This window comes from Pholcus phalangioides, unplaced genomic scaffold, assembly GCF_987345545.1.
Source record: "Pholcus phalangioides strain wild (caught in Gottingen) unplaced genomic scaffold, Ppha-v1.0 ptg000003l_1, whole genome shotgun sequence".
NCBI lineage: Eukaryota > Metazoa > Arthropoda > Arachnida > Araneae > Pholcidae > Pholcus > Pholcus phalangioides.
This window is the reverse complement of record NW_028301596.1, coordinates 29,417,321-29,444,067: the sequence shown is the minus strand read 5'-3', so window position 1 is coordinate 29,444,067 and position 26,747 is coordinate 29,417,321. Positions and strand designations below refer to the sequence as shown.

Here is a 26,747-nt window from a genome sequence, read left to right as displayed (position 1 = left end):
AATGAAATAACACAAAATTTGATGAGAGAATTTGTCCCATCTACATTCTAGTGGATTTTTCATTCATGTTATGCTATGAATGACAGTATACAAAATGTACTTTTTTTAACTAGTACAAATTGATTTACATAATTAGGTTTGTATAATATCTTCCAACAAATTTTAAGAAATTTACTATAATGATTGATTTAAAAAAAAACTAAAATTACATTTTAAACAATATTTTAAATTATTAAATTAAAATATTACTTAAACTACTGAATTAAATAAATTATTTAAATTATTAAATTAACTAAATTATTTTAATTGTTAGGGGCCGTTCAAGTATTACCTCATCATCGATGGGGGGGGGGGGTTGGTTTCGATAATGCTTACGTCATCAACCACCCTTTATGAAAATATGAGTTAGGATTCAGAGGGGCAGAGCTGATGAAGAAATTTTGCTGCCAAGGGGGGGGGGGGGGTCAAAAATGGCTAAAAATTTGCTTACGTAATACTTGAACGGCCCCTTATACGTTGAGGGAGGGCAATCCATCCTCCCCCCAACGTCAATGGCAGAGCCTACTGATGTATACATGATGTATATCAATTGTCATCTGCCGCACCTCTAAGACCTTCAAGTCTATCTGCACCTATGGCTGGACTGGGAAGGGTGGGTGGGTCTACTCTTTTACAGGCAGAGGGGGCTCCAAAATAATACCCTCCCTTGGGCGAGGGAGAAAATAAATCAGTTTTGAAATTGGTTTTTGAGAGAAAAATTTGTAAATACATATTTTTCTTTTTTTTTACACACAACATACACCCCTAGCAAAAAAAACATTTACTACTTTACCCAGAAACAATATAATTTTGCCCCCCCCCCCCCCGTAATTTTTAACAGAAAAAGACTCCGCGGTCTTCCCCGGTAAATTTCCCATGAACCTTGTAAGCACCAACGTGGCGACTTTTTTCCGCGCCAACCAATCGCCGTTTTGCGGCGGTCAATTCAAGATGGCTGACAAAGGCCACATAAAATTACAAAAAAATATATAATTTATAACATGAATCAACCAAATATGCGAAAATCGATAGAAATATATCGGGAAATACGGAAAATTAGGATAAAATGAACACAAAATTCGAATCAACGACATACGGGGTTTATAAATGCGGTTGATACAGTTTATGGATGCCGCTGTCAGGGCTACCTATTTTAATGCGAAAAAAAGTCGCCACGTTAGCTCTGACTCCTCCCGTAATTTTCAACGAACAAAAACAGTGAATTCACCCCCACCCGGGGCACCCGATTTACCATGGCCGTAATACGATATTTTTTCTGGAGGGGAAACGTAATTTTACTGCCCCTTGACTGTGAAATTCGATAATTTTGCAAAGGAATTTATTTCCTTTTCTTAAATATACCATTCCATCAAAAATTCCATTCGAGGCATTGCCCCCCCCCCCCGTGTTTTGGATTTGATCACGGTATGTAGCAACCCGCACCGCAAGTACGAACGAAAATTTACTATCGCCCGGGGCCGGTATCCATTTTTTTAACGGAAAAAGAGTAAACTCGGCACCCTTCCTCGTTCAACACCCGTGGAACCAGACCCCGCCCTCTCCTATTGCGGTCATAACAGCGACTCGAGACAAAAACGTTGTAATAACTTCCGAGGTCTAAAAAGGCTTTTTTTACACAACACCGAGAATGGAGCGCAATATGTCGATATTAAGTCAACAATCAGCATCGTGAAGATGCTCTAAATTAAGTTACGACCAGAGGCGGATAAAGGTCAGTTATTGACGGCCCCGGGCATAAAAAAAAATTAATATTACGCCCCTTAAATTAGGAAAAAAGTATAAAGTAGGGGCCAAAGGCGCGGTCGCTGTGCCCACCGTTAAATCCACCTCTATGTACGGCTCGCATGCACATTAACTGAGTTTTCATCAGCCTGATGACCAATTTTCATCTTATTTGGTTAAACTAAACGTTGAATCCGAAGGTTTTAACAACTGGCTGTTGCGAAGATATATTTTGGAAAGAGAAAATTCAACTGCCCCTGCGGGGAATCGAACCCACTAGACTACAGAGGCAACGAATCTCTCAATCTTTCCTTGGAGCTCGTGTACACTGAAAAGGACCGTACATGGACGGCCAGACCAGACTCAGGCCAAGCTCACAACTGCTGACGCTGCCACCAGATGGCGACTTATGGAAGGATGACGTCACTTTCCGCTACCACACGAAGGTTTTTAACAACTGGCTGTTGCGAAGATATATTTTGGAAAGAGAAAATTCGACCGGAAAGTGAAAGGACGTGGGTTCGATTCCCAGCAGGGGCAGTTGAATTTTCTCTTTCCAAAATATATCTTCGCAACAGCCAGTTGTTAAAAACCTTCGTATGGTAGCGGAGAGTGACGTCATCCTTCCATAAACGTTGAATTGCAGGATTCTGTGATCTTTTCATAAATAGTTCTCCTTTCGATCATATCTGGGGCTACGGTTTCTTGCTGAGATTTAAATCCAGTTAGAAAAATAGTACGAATTTTATTTCTAGATAGATCGCGTTTTTTAGTCGGATGATTTTTTTTTTATTGTAAGTAAATTCAAAATACTTGCGAGCTTCTTTAACGTTGGCCAGCTACAAGTGAAATTCAATTCTCCAAAGCGTACTAATAATACGCTTAATACGTATTAATAGTACGCATCTTTAATAGGCGCGCTTTGGTATTCTCCCGCTGCGCGTAAGTTAGTTTCTGCACGGGCTCTCTTTATAAACTCGCTCAATGTAAATGAGCCTTTAAATCGTCATTTCAAATATTAAAAAAAATTAATAAAAGTAACGATAGAACAAACGACAAATGTAACTTGCTCGATGCTCCAAGAAAGGAATTCGGCCCTTAGGACTAAAACTTTTTAAAACAAATAAAATAAAGGATCAATTTTAAAATAAGATGAAAATGAAAGAATGAGTGGGGAAATAAGAAAGAATGGTAGTAGAGGAGGGGAAAAAATTCTTTGTTGTAAATAAGCCTTTTACGCTATTTTTTTCCGACCGGCTTTTCCATAAAATGACGACTCTTTAACTACAAGTATAAGGAGCTTTCTTTCCAAGCGCCTTGAAATCAAGTTATGCTGACGTCACACGGTATGCTCCCGGGAAGATAAAGACGCCTTCATATATATATATAGGGGTTCCTTGTACGATCGTAGTTCAATGAAGGGAGGGAGAAAATTAGCGACCTTGAACCGGTAAAGTTCCTCCTTGAAGAAAAGAAAAACACTGACAGCGGAAAAGAGCGCGAGACTTAGGTTTTCTTGCTAAAAAAAGTGGAAAAAGTGACCTGGGCCCGAAAATAGGTAATAAAAGTGACCAGCTTCTAAAAAAGTGACTTTTAGGGAAAAAAGTGACCCGTGCCGAGCCCTGTTAGAATATTTGGATATTATCAATCAGTTATTGTTATGGAAAACCCTTAGTCACCTCCTCATGTGATCAATTATACAGGGTGATCAGCGAATAAGCCCTTATTTCAAAATTAAATATCTCTACAACAAAGATCAATAGAATTATGCGGTAAACGGTACGTTTATTAGCAAAACTGTAAGAATGTTGTACAGAAATTTCGAAAATTTAGTTTTTTTTAATTTTTCAAAATTTAAAAAAAAAACTGGAGATTTTGGGGTTCCGAAAATCCTCATTTGTGTGAAGAGAAACCACTGCATTCGCCTAAAGTTACTGCATTACAGTGTGAGCTTTTAAAATTATTTTTTTGCAATATGATTTTTCATGACTCAGAAATGCTTTTATGAAAATTCTACTGATTTAGATAATTTTTATGAATCGCAAACCTAATGTTGTTAATTAAACAAGTACAGCAAGATGCTATTAATGTGACATGTTAATTTTAAATACACTGGTGTAAGAAATTAAAAGAATTTGCAGATTTGGTCGATTATCTCTAGAACTACTGTACCGATTTTAATGAAATTTTATATGTACATACATTGATACAATACAAAACAAATAACCATTCAATAATTGTAATACACACACATGATCGTGCGTAACACTCGTTGGAGTCGGAAGGTATGAAACCGCGGTTGCAGAATAAACAAAAAAATGGGTTAATGGGGGTATGGTCCCCTCTTACAGATATACAGGCCTCGCAGCGTGATTTTATACGTGAAATAAGGCAGTTTATCATTTCCTGTGGCAATTGGTCCCACTCGTTCAGCAACGCTGTTTTCATTCTCTGGATGGTTCCCGGAGGGGAGTTGCAATTGCCCTCCCCAGAGCGTCCCAGACATGCTCTATAGGGTTAAGGTCTGGAGATCTGGCTGGCCAATGCATCCGGCAAATATCCTCGCTCTCCAGAAAATCGTCGAGCAGAAGAGCTCTATGTGGCCTCGCGTTATCGTCCATTAAAATGAACTCGGGGCCAACTGCACCCCCTGAAAAGGCGAACATAGGGCTCCAAGACCTCATCCCTATACCTCACACCAGTCACAGTGTCTCTTTCAAAGACATGGAGAGGTGTGCGGCCATCCAACGTGATGCCTGCCCAGACCATTAAGCCGCCTTCGCCATAATGGTCGATTTCGCGGACATTGGAGGGTAGGTAGCGGGTCCCTGGTTCTCTCCATACGAACGTACAGCGAGAATCGGTGCTTAGGCTGAACCGGGACTCATTAGTGAAGAGAACGGTCGCCCATTGATCCATACTCCAATCTCTATGCTCTCTGCACCATGATAAACGGATTCTCCTGTCCGTAGAAGTGAGCGGGACGCAAACAGCAGGTCTTCTTGCAAACAACCCTCTCTCTGGTGATGGAAACAGAACCTCCCTCTCAATGGTGACTCGAAACAGTCACCATTGATACACGGGTTCCTGTGGCTGCATACAAGTCACGAGAGAGCTGAGAAGCTGTAGCACTCCTGTTACGCCTCGCTGTAATCGACAAATGGCGATCTTCTCTGGCCGTCGTGACTCTTGGACGACCTTGCCCAGGCTTTCTCTCGATGGATCCAGTATCCTGGAACTGTTTCCATAAGTTACACACGACGCTGGGCGTTAAATTGAACTCTCTACAAATCTGGACTTGAGATTGGCCTGCTTCTAGCCTCCCCACAAATCGCCACCTCATTCCAACGTTGGTGGTTACTCATTTTTACTGTTACAATTTCAAATTAACCGATTGCTGCAAAATAACACCAAGAAATTCGCCGAGGTGTGCTAGCGAACGAAATGCGTCTTAACTTACGCGCGCTTATAAAGCCTGTTTCTATACTGGCTCCGCCTACACACACGTGTACGCTTATGTATTTGACGTACAAGATTTGCATTTTTGTCTAGAAGCAGTGGTTTTATATTCAGTTCAGTTCTTTTCATGAAATTCAATAAAATATGCAAATTCTCTTAATTTATGTTAATAACATGGTTTAAATTTATCTTTAAAAAAATGCATTGATTTAAAAAAAAAACAGTTTTGTCCCTTACCATGTAAATTTCAAAAAGTCATCTTCATTTGTCAAAGAATTGTTCTCTAAGATAATGGAAGCAGCCTGAAAAAAAAATTGAGTGAAATTAAAAATGAATATAAGTAGGACTATGATAAAAACTAAATTTCGGGTTATACAAGGTATTTTTATACATTTCAGTAATAAAGAGTAGTAGATCAACGAGCTAGACACCTAGCATTGCGACAAATTGGTTCACAAAATGCGACAGCATGTAACGAGATAAATGGGTTGTGAAATTAGAGACTTAAAAACCAATGTTTTCCAAACTCGGCGATATCACCCCTTGAATTGGGATGATCGAAACACTACAGATACAACATGGGATTTGATGGGTTGACTCAGCCAGGGAGAAATAGCACTATATAGCTCAAAAAAATAGTTAATGAGAAAAGCACCCCCTCCCCTTACAAGATTTTGCACTGCACCAGCATCTTAAACTATATTGGTCGAGAGCACCATTGTACTCCCTGAAGCATTTAAAAGCACTTGATGACAGAAGAAGTTGAAACACTATTGTTCAAATTAAGTACTGCATGTAACCTTCAAAATGTTGCAAATTTCAAATACATTACAGTATTTTATACAATTTTGTACTACATTCATTTGGTCATTCCATTGTAGAGTAGTTAAAAGTAGCAGTAATTACCTCCCATTTTATGTCTTTATTAATTTCATTTAATGTCAAACTCTGTAAAGTCCAGCTCATATGAAGTATCATTTACCATAAGTAAGTACGCCTTAGCTCGGATAATCAAGGTCCTATCCAAGAGATTAATTTTGTCAAAACAGTTCTTTATGGCAGCATTTCTTCACCTTCTTGTATCCAAAGACCACTAAAATATCTGAAAGATTTTGACAGACCACTATAATAAGCAGTGTGATGATATGCCCCATATTTTGCAGGATATTCTTGTTGGACCACCCTGCTTTTTTATATGATTGTCCTGTTTTTTTAAAGAAGCTCATCTGTTACCCAGTGCCATCTTAACACATGGGCCTACCCGGGCACAACCCTGGGGCCTCAAGATAAAAGGGGCCTTGAAAAAACAAGATCTAGTTGAAATTTTTTAGAGTTAGCATGTAAATTTGCCTGGCAGGGCCCCATGATGCTCTTATAATACAGCCTTGCTGTTACCTCTACTAAAATTGCAAATGTATTTTATGTGAAATATATTTTTTTACTGTGATTCACAATCATCTTTAATTTCAGTAAGAACTAGCAATTTTATTGAGCATTGCATTTTTTTAGCAACAATTAGCAATACCCTGCATTTTTCTTTATAATATATGGTAACTCAAAATATAAGGGACTCGTTTTTCATTTGAGCCCAAGATGTAACTAATATTATTTTCACAATTGAATAATGTTTCATTCCATTAGAATAAAATTATCAAGTCAGTCTGTTTACAGGTTGAGAAAAACTGCTTTATGGTGATCAGAAGAAAATGTAACATGAATTTCTGTTCTGCTTTCAGAATACAACCGGAAATGATTATCAATTATTTTTCTGTCATGTATCTTTTTTTTTAGTCACTGCGGGTCACCAGGGTTGGAGTGGTTTTTGACAGTTTCTAAGTGGTTCCCCACTGGGGGGTGGGGGGGGGGGGTGCGGAAGAGCATTTTTCAGGGGTGCAAAATGAAAAAAACTACATGTTGACTAATTATTCAGGAAAATTAAAAAGATGATAAAAATTGAATTTTTCAATTCTGAAAAAAATATGAATGGTACCAATATTTCAACGCCTCATCTTTTGACTACTGCTTGCAGAAATATGTTACATGAATTTTGCGTTCTGAAAGTTTCTTTTTCGATTAGAGATCTTGTTTTCTATTTTCATTGAAAAAAAAACCCATTATTTACTTAAACTATTTCAGGTTATTATAGTGTTATAAGTGTTATTAAGCTGTATATAGTGTTATTAAGCTCGTGTTATTATAGAATGTTGTGCTTAGATTCGATACTGTCACGACTCAGGAAAAACATCAAAAAATTCAGTCAAGCGTCAAAGAAATATTAATTTATAGTTGTTGCAGCTGGAATAAATATGTGAATAACTATTCAATGAATCAATTTTTCCAAATCGCAAAAAAAAAAAAGAAGTTAAAAAATAGTTTTCTTAGTTTCGTTTTTGAATTAATTAAAAAAAATGGAGCTGAAATTAAATATTAGCCATAGCTGAAAAAGCATTTAACAAGTAAAAGAATTCATAGAAATTAATTATTGGATAATCAATGTAATAAATTACAGAAGGAAAAAAACCAAAATTTTCTAACAGATAAAAGACTTATTATCCAAGAGGGTGCAGGAAGATAAGTCATATTGCTCTGGCGATGCAGGAAGGAAAAAAGGTTGGGAGCCACTGGTCTAAAGTGTCTTTTCAAAAGCCTTAAATATTGCTTCGGCTATTTCATCATTTTAATAAAAATGATTTTGTCGAGCTTGTTAAAAAAAAACGCACTTTGAAATTTTTAAATTGTGAATTCATTATTTTAACACGAGCTATGCATCAATGAAAATGTCTGTTTTTATGTTTTTTTTTTTCATTTGGTCATCCTAGTTATACACATATCTTCCGGATAATGAAAAACATGCTCATTTAATCATTTTTTCTCCACCAACTTCGTTTTCTGCACAATAGGACTAATTAGAGCGTTACTTATAGTTCATAGCCGATTCTGAATGACTTTTTTTTTACATTTCTTGCTGAGATGTTCATATGCCAAACGTTTTGTGTGCAGACTTTTCTCAATAGCAATATGCTATTTGATCATCATGACGCTGTTTTTGTAATAGTTCTTGTATAAGAAAAGATGCTGGCAAAGACAAAAGAGGGTACTGAACACACATTTCTGAGCATCTTTTGTGGCACAGTTCATGAGTATCTTATCGACCTGGGCTACCATATTCTACTGCTATGTAAGTATTATTCTACAAATACCCACAGGTTTTTAATCATGACAACTGATACATAAGTATTACTGATTTTTTGTTTGAGTATTTACATTACAATACACGAAATGCAAGAATCTGTCAAAAGAACAAGAAAATAGTAAAAACAAATGTTCAATGAAATCTGGGCCAGAGGGGGCAGCTGCCTCGGGTGTCAAATTTTAGGGGGTGACAAATATCAGGAAAGAACAAAAACTATCAGAATTTGAAGTATGGGGTGGCAAAATCATGTTTGCCCCTCCTCACAAAAATCCTAGTCACAACCCTGGATGAAATAGTGTTTAATGATAAATAAATAATATTAATAAAAATACAGAACAAGAGAAAAAAATTATTACTCACTGTACTTGGTTAGCCATGATGAGTGTGAATTTTGGCATACACCATTCCCATCCGAAATGCAGAGTGAGTGGTCAAAGAAAGAGAAAATCCCCCCCCCCCCAGTCCAGTATGCCAATTCAGCACCAAATATATAGTAAATATGAACAAAAACTATTTATTCTTACACTTCTGCAGAATAAAACAAGACGAGCTGAAGCTTCACACAAATAAGAGCACAAGGAAACTACACCAAAATCACTAGATCACTTCTCTGATGAAAGAGAGCACAAACTGAAATCGTGATCTCAGAGGAGCAAAAACATAAAACATGAAGTGAAAGGACAGTCAGTTTTTAGCAATTGGCCATGTAGGGTTTTTTTTTCCGGAACACGCTAAATGTTTGCTTTATGACCAGCGCTGACTGGACATTGAGAGTAATTATATGATACCAGGGTGCAGAATCTTGAAATTTTAGGTGAACTCACTCACATACAATGATGGTCACTTGTGAGAAATTTCTCTTACGTTTATCTTTCAGTATTAAACAAAAGAATAATTGGAAGAAAAAAAATTACCATTCAATGTCAATGCCTTTCTCAAGTTTTTCTCATGTGGTTCTAATGACCAGAGTCCCTCACAGAGGAAATCAGGAGCAAAAAAGGAGACAACAGGACATTTATGAGTCACAAAAACTTCAATTACTTGATGTTTTCACTTCAATTCAAACTCCAAATGTTTGAAAATGATAATTTCTATACATTGAATTGATGTAATTGCGGATTACAAAAATGTGTGGTTATAATAGATTTATTTATTTACTTAGACAAAAACATACAAGACAGAAAGACAAAAAAGAAAACTACAAAACAAACACTATTTGACCCAAAGGGATATAATCCTTGATCATAAACAGTAACACAAATGCAACAAAAAAAAATTTTCATTGCATACTGTTACCTCGAAAGCCCTAAACTATGATGATCGACTAATTGACTGATTGTTGGCAGTATTAGGGCCGCAACTGCTTTTAGTCAGCTAGGGCAAGCATGCATCTTGGCACCCCCTTTTAATGTTGAAGTGTGAAATTTGCACCCACTCTGGTCCACCGTCTGGGTCACCAAACCCCCCAGTTAGAACCCCCAGGTTCCTCCTTATCTGAGGCCCTGCCCAGAATAGTTTAAAAAAACACCCATTCAAAGCACTAAACAGGCAATCAGCAATGTCGACCGCTTGCCGTGAAACATGGTTTGAGAAACACTGATGGCGTATTTCTGTTCCTTTCTTTTTATTGATTTTCATCAATAAAAAGTCTGTCTCTGAAAATCAACAAATGATTGAATGAACTTCGGTTCTTAATTTTTTTTTTTCAATTTATGGTGGATACATCTGCTTAATACATATGTTATTAATCATATAATATAAAAATGTTTTCTCCAGTTACTTTCAGTATGCTTAATTAGGAAGCTATTTTGCAAAAATTATAATAAAAATTAGGTGAATATAATGTATTTAATGAAGCATAAATAATGCAGATTAATTAACGATGATTTATGATATACAGGGTGATTATAACTAAGGTTCTGATTTCAAAACACTGTAAGAAAAAAATGATTGTCAGAATGACTTGAAAATTGACATGAGGGTCATTCCATGTCAAATCACCCAGTCTCAGATTTCAGTGATTTTTTTTTATTTGTTGCATCTACCATCCTTATTAACCGTGTGAAATATTATTTGCATATCTCTAAAACTTTTTGAGGAAAAAAATGTTGAAATTTATCAGAAACTGATGCAGATGACTTTACCGAGGCTCAATTTTTAAGCGGCATTGCTTGAGAAAATAAATCATAACTTTTTCAATTTTCAATATATTCAAATGAAATTTTCACTAAAGTGTTCACAAAAACATACAGAATATGAATAAAAATAATTCATACACTTACATTTGACATTTACATGCAAAAAAATTATGTAAACTTTGTTTTTATGGAATTTTTCGTTAGAAAAAATACAATTTTTCAAACGTATTTTCAGACCAGAGGCACAGCAGTTACCAAAACAACTTTTATTTTAAATTTATCCTAAATATATGAAGTAAAATACTGGAGAAAAAAAAAATGATGGTTTTTTGACCATTAATATGTTTATTCCGGCTCGCAACACAAAATTCATCGAAATAAGACTGGATCGTTCTGATTTCAAATCATTCAACTAGATACTGAAATGCAACCCATCATCCCGGATTCCAATTATTATTTTTTGTTTATTGCTTCTACCTATATGTTTGTTGACCATGAAAAATTTCATGTACATATCTCAAAAACATTTTGAGAAAAAAAATGTTTTCTAACCTCACGAATGACGTCTCTTAGGCTAACCCCATTCAAGCAATATTATTTGTTAAAATATATCATAACTTTGCAGATTTTCAATACATTCAAATGAAATTTCCACTAAAATGCTCACAAAAAAATGTAGATTATGACTAGGAAAGAAAATTTAAACCTTTGCATTAAAAAATTAGATTGCAAAAAATCGTTGAAATTTAATTTTTTATTCTTTTTATAATAAAAACACAATGGTTCACCTTTGCTTTTTCATTTACAAAAGCTCTCCTGCTTTTTGCACATCATATTGAGTGACATTGTACTCTTCAGATGTTTTTCCTTGTTCCCCTTTCCTGAAGCAGGGGCCAGAGTTAAAATTTGCAGTTTCCCCCTTGTTGTGATGGTTAAATTGAGTCTTATTTCTAATTAACTTTATCAAAATAATCATATCATTTGCTTTTTGTTTAATATCTTCATTAAGTGTGCTTTGATATTCATTTTCTGGTAATTCTTCTTCAAAAACTTTACAAACCTTTGATTTTAAAGTGTTACAAGCAGATTCAACTTTTTTTTTGGCATTGTTTGACTAGCACTGTGGAGCTACCCTATGAAGTTTAATTGGTGACTCTTCTATGTTCTGTAGAGATGGATTTATTTCTTCAAGTGCTTCTTGTTTAGTAATTGACATTTTTCCAAGTTACTTCTCTACATTACTATCACTGTTCATCTCTTCACAGTATTCAGTTTCTTCACCTAATTTATTGATGTTTATATTCACTGTCCCTACAGGCATGGCGTATTTTTTGCCCTGGAATTGATTTTGTACAACCATTTATTTCATTTATACAAGAAAAATACGAGTTTGCTATCCTTAAACCTTTTATTTTTTTCTTGACATTTAAAAGGATTAAAGCATGCTTTCGGATATATTTCATACTTTGAGGAAAAAAGCTCTATGATGCTTAAACACACAGTAGATTTTTAAGCATCATAGTTCTTACAAATGTTCAGAACTTGCTCCACTCCTCAAGATCAAAAGATTGATGTCCGATGGGTCCAATGATGTAATGGGTAACAGATTTTACACTTTTTCATAACACTTTTTATGACAGTCAGATCCAGTTTCTTTTCTAACACTATAAATTTCAAGTGTCTTATCTGACATTTTACTTTGAATTCCAAAATGATGATATAAAATATTTAGCTCAAATGAAAATTGTGTTATCATAAGAAAAATTTGCTAACCCTGGAGTAGGCTACTCTATGGAGCACATTCTGTTTTCAGCATAATCATAATTGAGACTTGCTTGCATCATTTGATGGGAGGGGGGGGGCAGTTTAGTTCTAACACTTTTGTTTTAGTTTCCTCAATGAAGCAGCAGCAGTGCCTTTATCATCACCTGCTGGGATGATAAAGTTTTATAATTAAATAAGACACCAGCTGCCCTCTGAAGGACAAAGACCAGTGTGCCATAGTTTATATCTTCACAGAAGCTATTATTTTTTACAATCATCATCACAACAAGAAACATCACATCTAATATATCACCACTAGGCATTATATACATTAGGTTTTCAATTATACTCTCTTCCATCTGCCTCCAGCTATAACAATCAGGTTGTATCTGATAATTATTTCATTCTTTGTGATTTGATGCCTCATATTCTGGCTTTTTATCAGCAATTTTAAATTATTTTTTAGAAAAAATATATAGAGGCTTGTGTTAAATATTATAATGTAGAATTTTTTGCCACACAAGTATAACCATTTCATATTTATCATATACATTAAATATATGTTTATTAAAATATATGCTGTAAAAATCAAAGTAATTAAAAAAAATTTAACACTGTTGTGGTAAAATAACTTTATAATTAAGCATCTTAAAAAACTTCAAAAATTAATATATATATCTATATGATTAATATTATCTGGATTTATCAAATACAAAATAATTCTTTATGCAAAATATATCAGATTGCAAAAGTTTGTCTTTGTTGCATCATAAGAAATATTTATAGATCAATTAAAAGTGAAATTAATTATTTGGAATTTGAACACTTCTAAGAATCTGAACATGAAGGTTTAATTTGAAAAATTATTTTATTCACCCAAAACCTTTTTTTTCACCAACTTACATTAACATTTCTAATTATTTCATGAATTCATTTAATCATTGAATTTAAAATTTTTTAATTGTTTTGAGTTATTGCATTAACTCCTCATGAAACTTAATTTAGTGAATACTGTAACAAATATATAAGCGTACATGAAAAATAAAATATAAATTTATTTTTACTAAGCATGAATCATTATATTAAGTCAAAATGTACAAATATAATTAATGTAGTCATATAAGTACCATTGTGTTTTGTTACTCAAATGTATTAACTGTCAAAATAATGTTTACTTTTCTACAGTCTTCTTAATATATTAATAGGATTAAATTTTAAAAAAATTGAAAATTTATGCTGTGCATCCAAAAAAAAAGTTTAAAAAATTGTGTTAAAAATAAAAAAATTAAATTTAAATGACTTTTTTCCTCTAAGGTTTACATTTTTTCTATTCATAATCTGCATTTTTTTGTGAGCATTTTAGTGAAAATTTCTTTTGAATGTATTGAAAATCTGCAAAGTTATGATATATTTTAACAAATAATATTGCTTGAATGGGGTTAGCCTAAGAGACGTCATTCATGGGGTTAGAAAACATTTTTTTTCTCCAAACGTTTTTGAGATATGTACATGAAACTTTGCATGGTCAACAAGCATGGTAGAAGCAATAAACAAAAAATAATAATTGGAATCCGGGATGATGGGTTGCATTTCAGTATCTAGTTGAATGATTTGAAATCAGAACGATCCAGTCTTATTTCGATGAATTTTGTGTTGCGAGCCGGAATAAACATATTAATGGTCAAAAAACCATCATTTTTTTTTTCTCCAGTATTTTACTTCATATATTTAGGATAAATTTAAAATAAAAGTTGTTTTGGTAACTGCTGTGCCTCTGGTCTGAAAATACGTTTGAAAAATTGTATTTTTTCTAACGAAAAATTCCATAAAAACAAAGTTTACATAATTTTTTTGCATGTAAATGTCAAATGTAAGTGTATGAATTATTTTTATTCATATTCTGTATGTTTTTGTGAACACTTTAGTGAAAATTTCATTTGAATATATTGAAAATTGAAAAAGTTATGATTTATTTTCTCAAGCAATGCCGCTTAAAAATTGAGCCTCGGTAAAGTCATCTGCATCAGTTTCTGATAAATTTCAACATTTTTTTCCTCAAAAAGTTTTAGAGATATGCAAATAATATTTCACACGGTTAATAAGGATGGTAGATGCAACAAATAAAAAAAAATCACTGAAATCTGAGACTATGGGTGTCATTTTGGCATTTTGCCGGGTGATTTGAAATGGAATGAGCCATGAATATTCCTGAAGAAATATAATTTCAATAAGTAAAGGGGAAAAAAAGACTTTAAAATGTAAAATTAATGACATCATCCAACAAATGGGAAATTTGCTTACAGAATGAAAAAAATAGCCAGTCATGGCAAAATGATAACTTAATTATAGCATTACACAATTTCATAATTCATGGAAACATCACAAAAAGTGAAGTAATTGAAAAAATAACTATAACTTAAGAAATGTTAAATATGTTGTCCACCGTATTCTGGCTATGAGGTGAAAGCACAAAAATTCTTGTTTAACAACAGATCAGAGTATGCCATGGTCATGATGTGGATGTGCTTGCAATTCACCTTTATTAAACCAAACGCAGCCCCACGTAAATATACCTGAGGAACTTCTAACATATAGGGGATGTGCTAAAGCTTGCAATTCACCAAAGTTTACAATCTGACCACTGTTCATAACATTTCGAGGTACCCCCCACAGCCAGAAGTTGCAAGGGTTAAGGTCAAATGATGGCCGGCCAGGTGTCATGCAATCCTGTTATTGTCAAAATGGGTCTTCAGCAGCTGGTTTTTCTGGTATTGCAATGTGCATCTTGATAGAAGTTGTTCTATCCACACACTGATGCTGTGGAAGTGCCGAAATGATGTGGCTGCACACAATAGATTATACTGCTGGTCAAGTACAGCATCATCTACTTGCACATTTTGCACTTTTTCCTTTCGCGAAAGAAAATTCCATTGCTTCAGGAGTATCCATGGAAATTTCCAAGTCATTCTGACCAGTACTTATTGTATAGTTTTTGATCATTTGATCATTTTTATCGCACCACGGTCATTTTCTGCACACGAGGGCTAATTAGACCGGGACCTACAATTTATTGCCGATTCCGAACGGCAGGCTTGTTTTTTATACCCATCGAGAGGTTGGCGCGCTAACCCCTCGATGGGGGACTCCCTGCGGTAGCAACTTTTTGCTGCGGTCAAGTCGCCGTTTTTTGTTGTACCCCTGTGTCAGGAAAGTTTTCTGACAAGGATGAACCGGGTATCGAACTCGCGACACCTCTATACATCCTTTGGTACTTTAGGTAAGCATCTTACCGACCGGGCTACCGCGCCCCTGCATAGTTTTTGAATCAGAACTTTAATTATAATCACCCTGTATATAGCTGATTATTTTTCATAACTCTGTTACTACTACTATACAGTAGAACCCTGATTAACTGGACCTAACAGTGAAAGTATAAAAAAAACAATTATTGCATATTAAAACTGAGAGATATACAGTAGGAGATGTGCTACTTCTTATGGGAAAGAAAATGAAAATGTCTGTGAGGTAATGTAACTACTAGTACACTAGTCTTTGCCCTTTAGGGACAGCTGGTGTCTTTATTGGATAATAGGACCACCTGCCCCTAGCATGATGGTGTCACTACTGTTTCTGCTTCTTTGTGAAGGGAAAAAGAAATCCTGTGAGATGCACCACTACATTTAGATGAGTGATGCAATCCTTATTCATGAATTTGCTTAAGATAGAGCATCAAAATGTAGCCAAAGGTTAGAAAATGTGGTAAGAATGAGAAATTTTGGCTTCTGTATATAACTTTAAATAACTAAGATACTTCATATGAAAAAAAATATATATTCAGGCCACACTTTTATGAGACACTGAAAAAAAACCACTTATACCATCCTATGCCATTAAAGGTATACTATCAGAATGTACCCCAAGAATATAAAATGTGGTAAAAATGAAAATGTTTGGCTAATAAATCAATATATTTTTCAAGGAAAAAATGATACTTAGGCCCCTTTTATTTGACTTTTTGAAAAAACCAAACTGGTTTTTTAAAAAAAAACACTTGGTTAAAACCATGGTTTAAACCAAACAACCCTGACAATGTCGATGTAGAAAAGATTACAAGAACAGCATCAATTTGATCACACGTAAGAATAATTTTGCCTTTCAATATAACGATAATCCCTTTACAATATATTTTTTTGGTTCAAAGAATAATGTTATATTGAGGTTTCACTGTACTAAAAAATTTCCATTTTCGACCAAAGTAAGTTTTCATTTTATTGCTACTCATGAGAAAATTTTATATTGAAGTTTAATTATTAGTGCATTAAATATGAAATTTCAAATTTATAGTTATTTGAAACAGCAAACATAAAAAAAAATTCAAAATAATAATATGCATGTCTCTCTGTTTAACACTCGTTGGTTTATAGAAGTTAGGGTGATGTTCTCAAAACTTAAGTTTCATAAATGATAGAAATAAATCACTGCATCTATTTTTATATGCACATCTATAAAACGGAAACCTGTTTGTAATGGAAAATAATTTCAGTCTCTTGACCTTCCATTTTATATAGGTTTCACCGTATATATGCATTAAAAATTCACCATGTTTGCTACTACTCTTACCTCAGTTTTGCTTGACGTAAATGACAAATCAACTTCAAACCAACATTAGGGAGAAATGATGTCACTGTCTACTGCTCATACATAATATGAAAGACTAGAACCGAGAGGAGATGAAGAATAATTTCGGAAAGAAAATTCACATGCTTATGCCTCCATACCCTCACAGACCGATCAAATGCCCTATCATTAAGCTACAGATGACTGGTATTTTCTTTCCTTATAACAGTATATGTAATGGTAGAGCACTTGCCCGGTCCCCAAGGGGACAGAGGTTTGATTCCCTACAGAGGCAAGTAAATTTTCTTTAAAAACCCTTCATCTCTGCATGGTGTAGTATGTAAAAACTAACGGTAAATTATGTTATCCTTTTTAGACAGAGCAGTCACACATAAGAAACATACATAAATGCAACTAGGAGAAAAATAACATACTATATGAAAATAATTTACTATGTGAGTTTAACCATGAATGCTCTTTTAAAAATATTGTTTAATATATTTAAGTTAGTATACTCGAACTTGGATCCCATTTATACAGCTAAGAAAAGAGGTGCAGGTTGAAAGCTGATCCATAAAAACTAAAACTTTAGATAATAACATTCAATCAGGTTTCTTTTACAGCAATTTAAATCACGAACACACACAATCTGTACACTCTGTAAGCCAGATATGCGAGATGGTTACTCATCATGTACTTATCATGTGTTGTGCAGATTAATATATATTTTTTAAGAACACCTTTCCTGACTGAATGGAACCCCCCCCCCCTCCTCCTGAGCCTATGTCTAGACCCCGCTGGATTGAGGTTGTGCATCCGATTTAAATGAAACAATTAAACTGTAAATAAACTCTATCAATCAGTGAAAATGAAACCTACTTTGAAAAAAACATTAGTATCCATAGTTGGTTGTTGACAGACAATATCTAAAAGTTCTGCAGCAGGTAAAAATCTATGGCTGACCACACATTTTTTTACTGCTATGCTGTAATCTTTTGCAACATTCACACGTTTGGCTTCTAAAATAAAATTACACAAAAAATTTCATTATTATTTCAGTGATGCTTTTCTATCATACGGAACTGATAACAAATTATGGTACTAGTTGGTTGTCAAGAGAATAGCCAATTGTCAATGACAAAACATGTGAGTATATATACATGCACTAGGCCTACATCTTATAAAACCTGTCCCTAATGTTTTTCATAAGGTACCCCAAAAGGAACTGGTGGGGGGTCCGTGACGTCGCAACAAGATCCAAAAAAATATCCATTTTTTTATTAAATAAAAAGTTTTGAAATAATTTTGTTATAAAGAATTTACCGCAAAAAATCATGAAATGGACTGAATTGGCGCCAAGTTTCCAATTATGTGAAATAAGCTACATATTCATAAAACATTCCAAGCCTTTCAGTGATGGTTGCTTGATCAAAGTGTGAATGATAAAAACAGCAGAAAATGTCTTGACCTAAAAATTTACAGGCATTTCATGAACATTTTTTAAAGTGAAATAATGTGGTTTTGAAAGAATAGAAATAGCTGATAATTTGCCATGGAAGGTCGAAAATTTAAGTTCTAACTCAAATTTTTCTATCCCTTTGAGCTAGTGATGAAGAGTTTTAGAAATGTCTTCTGTCCATAGAAACACAACAGGGAAACATATTTTTGATGTTGGCAAAATAAAAAAAAAATCATGTGTATATCAAATTATATGCTTCTGAAAAAATATCAACTTTCTATGAAAAAAATTTTAGCACTGAGAACAGATGGTATACCAGCAATGACTGGAAAAAATGTGAATTTCATGACTTGCAGTGATATTGAAGGAAATTTAATCATTAATTTTATGGTACATTCACAATTCTTCTTTCAATTACAACTGAACAATTTTATTTAATTTATTTCCTAAATTTTTAAAATGAATTTGTTTTAATTAATAGGTTTTTGTAATTTTTAATAATTTGCCCACCTGTGAGATAATTTTGGACATCGCTTAGGGCAATGTTTCCCCAAAGTGGGCAACATAACCCCCTGGAGGGCAATGAAATGGTCCGAGGGGGGGGGGTGATAGAAGCTACAGACTTAACATAGGATCATATGGGTTCACTTAGTTGTGAGGGGCGATGAGGGAAATAATGTGATCAAATCGGGACTCCGATTCTTTCAATTGTTCTAAAACAGGGTTTTGTTTTCTTCTTTAAGGAAATATACTTTTTAAATTCAAAAATAGTGAAACGTTAGAATGGAACCGCCTAAATATGTATTACAATTTACGATACTCTTTATAATGTACAGTAAGTTTCATAGATTCCCTTGTGAAAGTCTTCTGGCAGTTCCTCAGTTGGACTGCCGGAATCATTAAATTAATGATTATAAATTGAAGAAAATGGTTTTTTTTAACCTTACACATGCCACCACATGAAAGATATTGCAAAAGAAGTGTTACATGCAGATGGATCATAGCAGCTGCAAAATGTAATTAGTGCATGAAAGAAAAATCCTTATTTATAACTTACGGTTTGGACCAATTTACGATACTCTTTATAATGTACAGTAAGTTTCATAGATTCCCTTGTGAAAGTCTTCTGGCAGTTCCTCAGTTGGACTGCCAGAATCATTAAATTAATGACCATAAATTGAAGAAAATAGTTTTTTTTAACCTTACACATGCCACCACATGAAAGATATTGCAAAAGAAGTGTTACATGCAGATGGATCATAGCAGCTGCAAAATGTAATTAGTGCACGAAAGAAAAATCCTTATTTATAACTTACGGTTTGGACCAATTCCTTTGAAAATTTCATAGTTTGACTCGTTCTCATGCGCCTGAATGAGGAGCTCAATAGTTTTTAACTGAAAAATTAATTAAAATTCATAATCATGTGTAAAAAGACTAGAGAAATCTCTAAATTCACATGCCTGAAAAATATTACTCAATTTACATACTTCAGTGTAAAAACCATTCTTTAATAAATTGATAACAAAAGAAAAATTACTTATATTGACCCTTAACTGGTGCAGTGGGCCAATGCATTACTCATCTTATCACTCGAGAAAGAAATGTATCTGGACCATATGTTTTCAGTGCCTTTCAAACTGGTTGTTTACATGTGTTTGACAAATTTATGTTCTTTTTCCCCCCTCTTTTATATCTTTGATCGAAGTTACTGTGGGGGGACGAAATGACCCCCCCCCCCCACACCATTTGCATAAAGTTTCTTTCTCAGGTTGCCGAAATGTTTAGATCGGAATGGCATCTCAGAAGGGCATCATTATTTTCATAACGATTTCAAATTAATTATGCAATATTGGATACCCATGGTTGAACATGAGGACAGTGGTGTTAGTGAATTGTATGTAAGATTTGTGTGCTCAACATATCATGATGTTAGCTTGTTTGCAATTACTGTGCTTACGACTTTGAATAAGCGTAACTTTGGTGCTTGTGAAAATATGCTAAATGTTATTTGAATTTGAAAATTTTATTTTTCAGGATGTACAGTCAATGTTTATCTATTTTAAAGAATACTAATATAGCAAACATCTTGTTTCAATGAGCACTTTTCTAATCCTCCAGATAAGTTTACATAGGAACAATGCAAAAACCTGGAAATCCTTTATAACAAAATTTCAATACAACAAAGTGATTTCTCCAGTCTCTTGGAGTTTGTTATAATGGGAGATTCAACTGTATTTTATACATATCTGTTCATTTTTTAATAAAGAAAATTATGTTCAAAAAATTTAATATGTAATTTTAAAAAAATTGATTATTTTTTAAATTATTTTAAATTATTTCTCCATTTTTTTCACATGCAAAAGATCACTTAGTAAAAGATCATTTTGAAAAAATTTTAAAAAAATTTGTGACTTAATTGATAGATGATAGTCCTGTAAAACTTTAATTATGTAAAAATGCTTTTATTAAAACTCTTTTTTTGTTGACTTTTTAAATGCATTAATACTTGCTGGGTCAAAATAGTACCATGCCAGCAGTCACACACAGAATTTTCACAATGCCAGTTAAGGGTTAAATATACAAAAACTATTCAGATAAAATCTCGGACGACTCATCACCCGAACTGACAGTGAGTGTGAGAAGGAGTTGGAATTCTCTGCAAAACCAACTAAACAGTGATCAATCAGTTTTTTCAAATGATGTAAATTCAGGGTGTAAACTTTGAACAATTTTTCTTTTACAATTTTAATTGTGTATTCGTGCAATTATTATGTAGGTATCGGTCTGTCATGTGAATCTCTTGGATTCTTTGTCAGGGACTTGAAGATGCGTGAAAACACACAAGAAAGAGGATTTGAGAAAGAAGAAACTTTTATTTACAGAAACTATAATTCCTGCTAAAACTACAGCAGCCTTTTGCACATATATCTTCTCTCTTCAAATTATTCTGCTCAAGTCCGTAGAATCTCACTCTTCTATTCAAACAATTGCATGTCATGCATACCTTACATGCGTTAACAAGCCTTTTCAAATTTCTAGCATTTGTAACAGTATCTTATATTGTCAGAATTTCATTCATTTGCAAACAAACAACCATTTCAGTTATTGTTAACATTGTATTTTACAGTTTCAACAGGAACCCCTCTGATGGGATCACCCCTCTTTTAACACAAATTTTCTTGTCCTGCAAGTGTCTACAAAAGAAGGGTTTCACATCATATGGCATTTATATCATATTCAAAAATAAAAAAATATAGTAAGAATGTTAATATTGCTCTTTTTTTTTTTTGCTTGTCTTTTTTTTCTTTTAATAAAACCAAAATTTATAGCATTTTTTTGGATAATTCAAGTTTTTCAATAATCCAAGGTGTCCCTAGTCCCACCCACTTTGGATTATCGAGGCTCTACTGTATATGCATAGCTGACCAATGATTGTCCCACGGTTCATCATTTATCGTCATGGCTCACACAGGGAGAGGAAGGAGCTGATAGTGCTCTCTGGTCCTGGGGTCTATGTTGTTTTGATTAAAATTTTTTTACACCACAAATGCACTGCAAATAACCCATGAATAGCCTATTTATTTTACATACATACTCAGTATGCAATCAAATTGACAACAGCCATTCTCAAAGATATGTGGCATATGGGACCTAGTGCGTGAACAAGTCTGGCGTATGTGGAAATATAAATGTAAAAAGTTAAATATTTTTTAAACAATAAAACAAGGTAGTATTTCAACTATAAAAATTAGGACAAATATTCCAAATAATACAATAAATAAATGCAAATTATTCATAATTCGAAGGAGTCTCGTGATGATTATCTCTACAGGCTGTACATCTGATAACGGTGGTCCTGGAATCAACCTAATCCTAAGGGACTAAACACACTTTACTTTTGGCATGAAGTAAATTTATAATAACTGCATTATTATCCGAAACCGCAGACAAAGTGTAATCAATTTTTTAGCTGGTTTTGGGACCAGCTAAAAACCAGCTATATATTTTTTATGTTTTTCAGTTCCTATTTTAAGCATTTTTGGTGCCTGCCTAATTTGACAATTTTTAGTGCCAGGCTCTACTTATAAGATATGAAGAAGAGAAAACCACCTTTAACTCACCAAGTTTGGCACAAGCTCTGGCACAACAGAAACAAATTTTGTTGGGCCCATCTTTCTTCCTTATGTTACAACCAGAAAACTGGAATAGTTCTGTCATTCAATATAATGTTCAGTTCCAATTCCTCTAGAAACCTGCCAGAAATATGTGTTACAATGGAACAGCTACGGTATAGGGGACAGGTTGGCGATTTTCAGCAACTTTTTTTTTGGTGCCAAATATGTCCGACGACCCCATCAGAAGTCGCCAAGGCCGTTAGACACATTACGAGCGCCGAATTGCTACTTGAAATTTGAATACTCTCAAATTCAGCAAAAAATATACTTTGGATAAATTAATAATAAAAATAACCAACATGAATTTTGATTAAAAAAAGATACATTTGACTGTAATGTTTATTTGCACAAGTATTAAACACCGATTTCTCAGGAGTCTGTCCAGCCAAAATTTGGGTCCGTTGCCAGGGCCGTCTTAAGAGTATCATGGGCCCCCGGGCCAATTGATTTTTCTGAGGCCCTACCAAACGACTTCTCGAAAATTTCAACCAGATCTTATTTTTGTGAGGACCCTCTTCACTTGAGGCCCTCGGGTGGGTCCTTGCCGTAAGATGGCACTGTCCATTGTCCAGTCCATTCACAAAATTCCGGGTCTGAAAAATGGACCCTTCACAAAATAAAAAATAACAAAACCATAAATTTGACATTTTATTTTTGTGATAGATCACCTAGATTATTCCGCTTCTCTCAAAATTATACATTTCCGACAAAATTAATGATCCCAGTGATAGTAGCCTTATCAAGCAAAATTTCCCTTTTGACTGCATTTTTCCCCCACACATTCCAAAAATTGTGCTGCCATCTATCGGTGGAAATATGTAGTCAATTTTTTACACTAGAAAAGCATTGGTTTCCACATATATTTTTTTTCAACAAAAATTCTTTTGTTTGATGAACTCTCAAACGCCAAGAAATTTCCCACGTGGACCAATTTTTCACACGAATATGGGAAATTCCCCACGAGTTACCATCACTGAATGACCCCTTTTAACAAAAATAAAGAAAATTTACACAAAACCAGGACCCTACAAAAAGTCTGAACAGACGCCTTTTTCAGCATGCGAAGCATTTGCCAAGGGCCTCATGATTTTGGGGCACGGTAAAATTTAAACAATAAAAATACACTGACCCTTACTATTCCCGCTTAGCCCTGGGCCACCTCATATCCAAATCGGACTGGGGAGAAAAATCTTCTCGAAAAATTGAGTTACAAAATGTAGGGAGTGCCCGTCTCTAACAATAAAATAGTAAATTACGATTTGGCGTCACTTGTTGTTTTTAACCACAAACGACTGACGATCCTTTACATATGCCTGGGATTGAGCCTAGAGATAGTCACAAACCCATTCTTTCGTCCATGTCACAAACTAGTTATTTTCCAGCCGGGCAGCCGTTTGTTTACATGACTTGACTTGACCTGATCTTCTTCTTCTTCAATTATACAGGGCTTTATGCCTTCAGAACCTGGTGATTAATGTCCTCATAGAGGCTTTTCGAATAGACTTCATAATCATCATCAGCATTACTCTGAGGGACAAACACTGGATGATCCCCAGAGATCAATGTTAAAATTGCCAATTTTAGCGTAGAAATGCGGAAATTTAGTGGGGTTTTCCGCCACATCAATAATTTTAAAAATTGAATCGAATTTTTCATTTTCGAAATATTGAGTTCACTTATACGAAGCCCAGAAAAATAAATATGAAATAATGAGTCAGAACCCCCCCCCCCCCTACTTTTGAGGTGGATATCCATACAATAACATTGATTTCAACTTTTTATTTAGTTATATCTTTCCAAGTGCGAAAATGAAAATTAATGTCTCCGTATTATCTTATAATATTCAATTCATATAGTTTAGGATTAATCATTAATGTCGCACCACGGTCATTTTCTGCACACGAGGGCTAATTAGACCGGGACCTACAAATTTATTGCCGATTCCGAACGAGAGGTTGGTGCACTAACGGCCGTATTCACCAACACAGTTTCAACTGCAATCGCAGGTGGAAGGATTGAAGATCGAAACGGATTGGTTAAATTAAGGATTTTAACCAATCCGTGTCGATCGCTGATCGTTTAACCTGCGATCGCAGTTGAAACTGTGTTGGTGAATACGCCCGTAACCCCGCGACGGGGGACTCCCTGCGGTAGCAATTTTTTGGCTGCGGTCAAGTCGCCGTTTTTTGTTGCACCGCTGTGTCAGGAAAGTTTTCTCACAAGGACGAACCGGGTATCGAACTCGCGACACCTCTAAACATCCTTTGGTACTTTAGGCGAGCATCTTATCGACCGGGATACCGCGTTCCTATAGTTTAGCATGTTTTGAAATTAGTTATATAAATTACATTCAAGAAATTCCGCAGCTTAATCAAGCAATTTTGAAGCAAAAACAGGCAGATCAGCAGCTTGAACTGAAGAGAAAGCTCTCATGGAAAAGAAGAAAAACGATTCGTTTCTGTGTTTCTTTAATTTAGATTTGTTTCCACAAGTAGTCACCTGACGTCAAATATGACGTGAAAATTTGGTCATTTCTCGCTGCATGATTAGACTGACCATACGTCCCGTATTTCCCGGGACAGTCCCGGTATTTTCTGTTTTTATGGTCGTCCCGACTTTTTGGCAAAAATGTCCCGGTTTTTCCCGTAATTTACACGAACCCTACTTGAATTTTTATTCTTTATTGAAGTCAAGGATTGACATTCTTTTTCAACTCATAAATTATTTTATGATAATTACAACTATATATGATAATATTAATCTCCCACATTTGCCTTGGTTAACGTTTTTTTTTCGTGGAATATATTTTAATCCAATGTAATTTGCAGTAATGCATCATTTTCCGCCATTGTGATTTTTCCGTAATTTCAACAATATTTGGCAACTTTGTTTGGTTTTGGCGTCGTTGTTGGTGATAATTGGCGATGATGTCCCGCATTTTCCCGTATTTGGAATCCCAATGTCCCGTATTTTTCTCGAGGAAATATGGTCAGCGAATGAATGACGTCAGTCAAAAAAAAAATCACGTCATTTCAAAGTCATTTAATGACCACGAACAATAAAGGTCAGGAAATAACGTGATTCTTGATGACCTTATTGGCCATGAAGGTCATGAAATGACGTAATTTTTTATGACGTAAATGATTTTGCGTCATAAAAATCACGAATTTCTTTCGAACTGAAAAATTCTGTTCCGGATGAAAATATCAAAATTATCCAAAATGTTCGTTAAGGAACCTTCAGAGGGTGTTTCAAAATCACCCTAGGCCTATTCGTTACTGATTGTCACTAGATAAATGAATTACTTTTAATTGCGATTTTGTTTGAATGGAAATGTAAAATTTTTCAATGAGTAATTGTTCATATAAATTTATCAACACGTTATATAAATTATAATTGCATCCATATCATGTTTTTAACGGAAGATCGGAGGATCTGTGAAATCTGTCAACAATTGAAAAAGATGCAACGAATTCTTTGACGTGTACATCGAACTAAAAAAATGAATTTTTAAAAATCTTTTTTATCATGAAACTATATTTTTCAAGAATAAAAAAAATAAAAGAAAACGAAAAAATAACTGCCATTGGCTAAACACAGCAAGAAATTATTTAACGGTAGTTGTAATATTACTAATCAATACTTTTAAAGTGTTCATTAAATAACAACGGATGGCTACTGCTACGATAACGCGGTCGGTAGAGGGATGGCGTGAGATGTATAGGGACAATCCTCGAAAGGACAGGGTTCGAATCCGACCTGCGTCGTACTTTTTATTTCCGTCTCTTCGAATAGCGCCATCTATCTTCTGAAAGTCGAAGTATTTGGAAATGGTCATTTTTTGACGTTTTCAAAATGGGCATAATGACCATTTTATCACGTCATGTTTGAGACATTTTATGCTTGGGTCTTTCATGAGTCGCACAAGAAGTCTCATATTGGTTACCTTGTATGTCCTTGGAGAAAAAGGGAAATATCACGTGATCCAAAAAGTCTCATACCTGCTGAGGGCTTTGGGACAAGCGATAAATTACAAACATCACACAAGTTTTTGTTTACATTTGTCAATGAATGAGGTAGCTCTAATGAGCTACCTTATAGCTCAGTGGGTAGCTCTGAGCAAAGATTGTAAATCTGATTCACCAATGACCATATTATC

General features: G+C 34.5%; 1 protein-coding gene across 6 annotated transcripts in view; it reads right to left on the bottom strand.

The window, feature by feature from the left end:
- LOC149088370 (TATA box-binding protein-associated factor RNA polymerase I subunit A-like) overlaps positions 1-24,002 on the bottom strand; it is a 66,531-nt gene extending 42,529 nt beyond the window's left edge. For 4 of the 6 annotated variants that reach the window (XR_016194547.1, XR_016194548.1, XM_089247444.1 and 1 more), the window contains exons 1-5: positions 23,845-24,002; positions 22,535-22,666; positions 19,729-19,807; positions 17,833-17,972; positions 5,479-5,543 (exon numbers count right to left, since the gene is read on the bottom strand). Coding sequence is in view for 4 of the 6 variants with exons in the window: in XM_089247444.1 (XP_089103570.1) it covers positions 5,479-5,543; positions 17,833-17,972; positions 19,729-19,807; positions 22,535-22,585 (335 nt within the window). In the remaining 2 variants the exon portion in view is untranslated. Of the gene's footprint in view, positions 1-5,478; positions 5,544-17,832; positions 17,973-19,728; positions 19,808-22,534; positions 22,667-23,717 lie in introns of those variants that run through there. The other 2 variants (XM_089247445.1, XM_089247448.1) reach the window with 2 other exon arrangements.
- Positions 24,003-26,747: the final 2,745 nt, after the last annotated feature.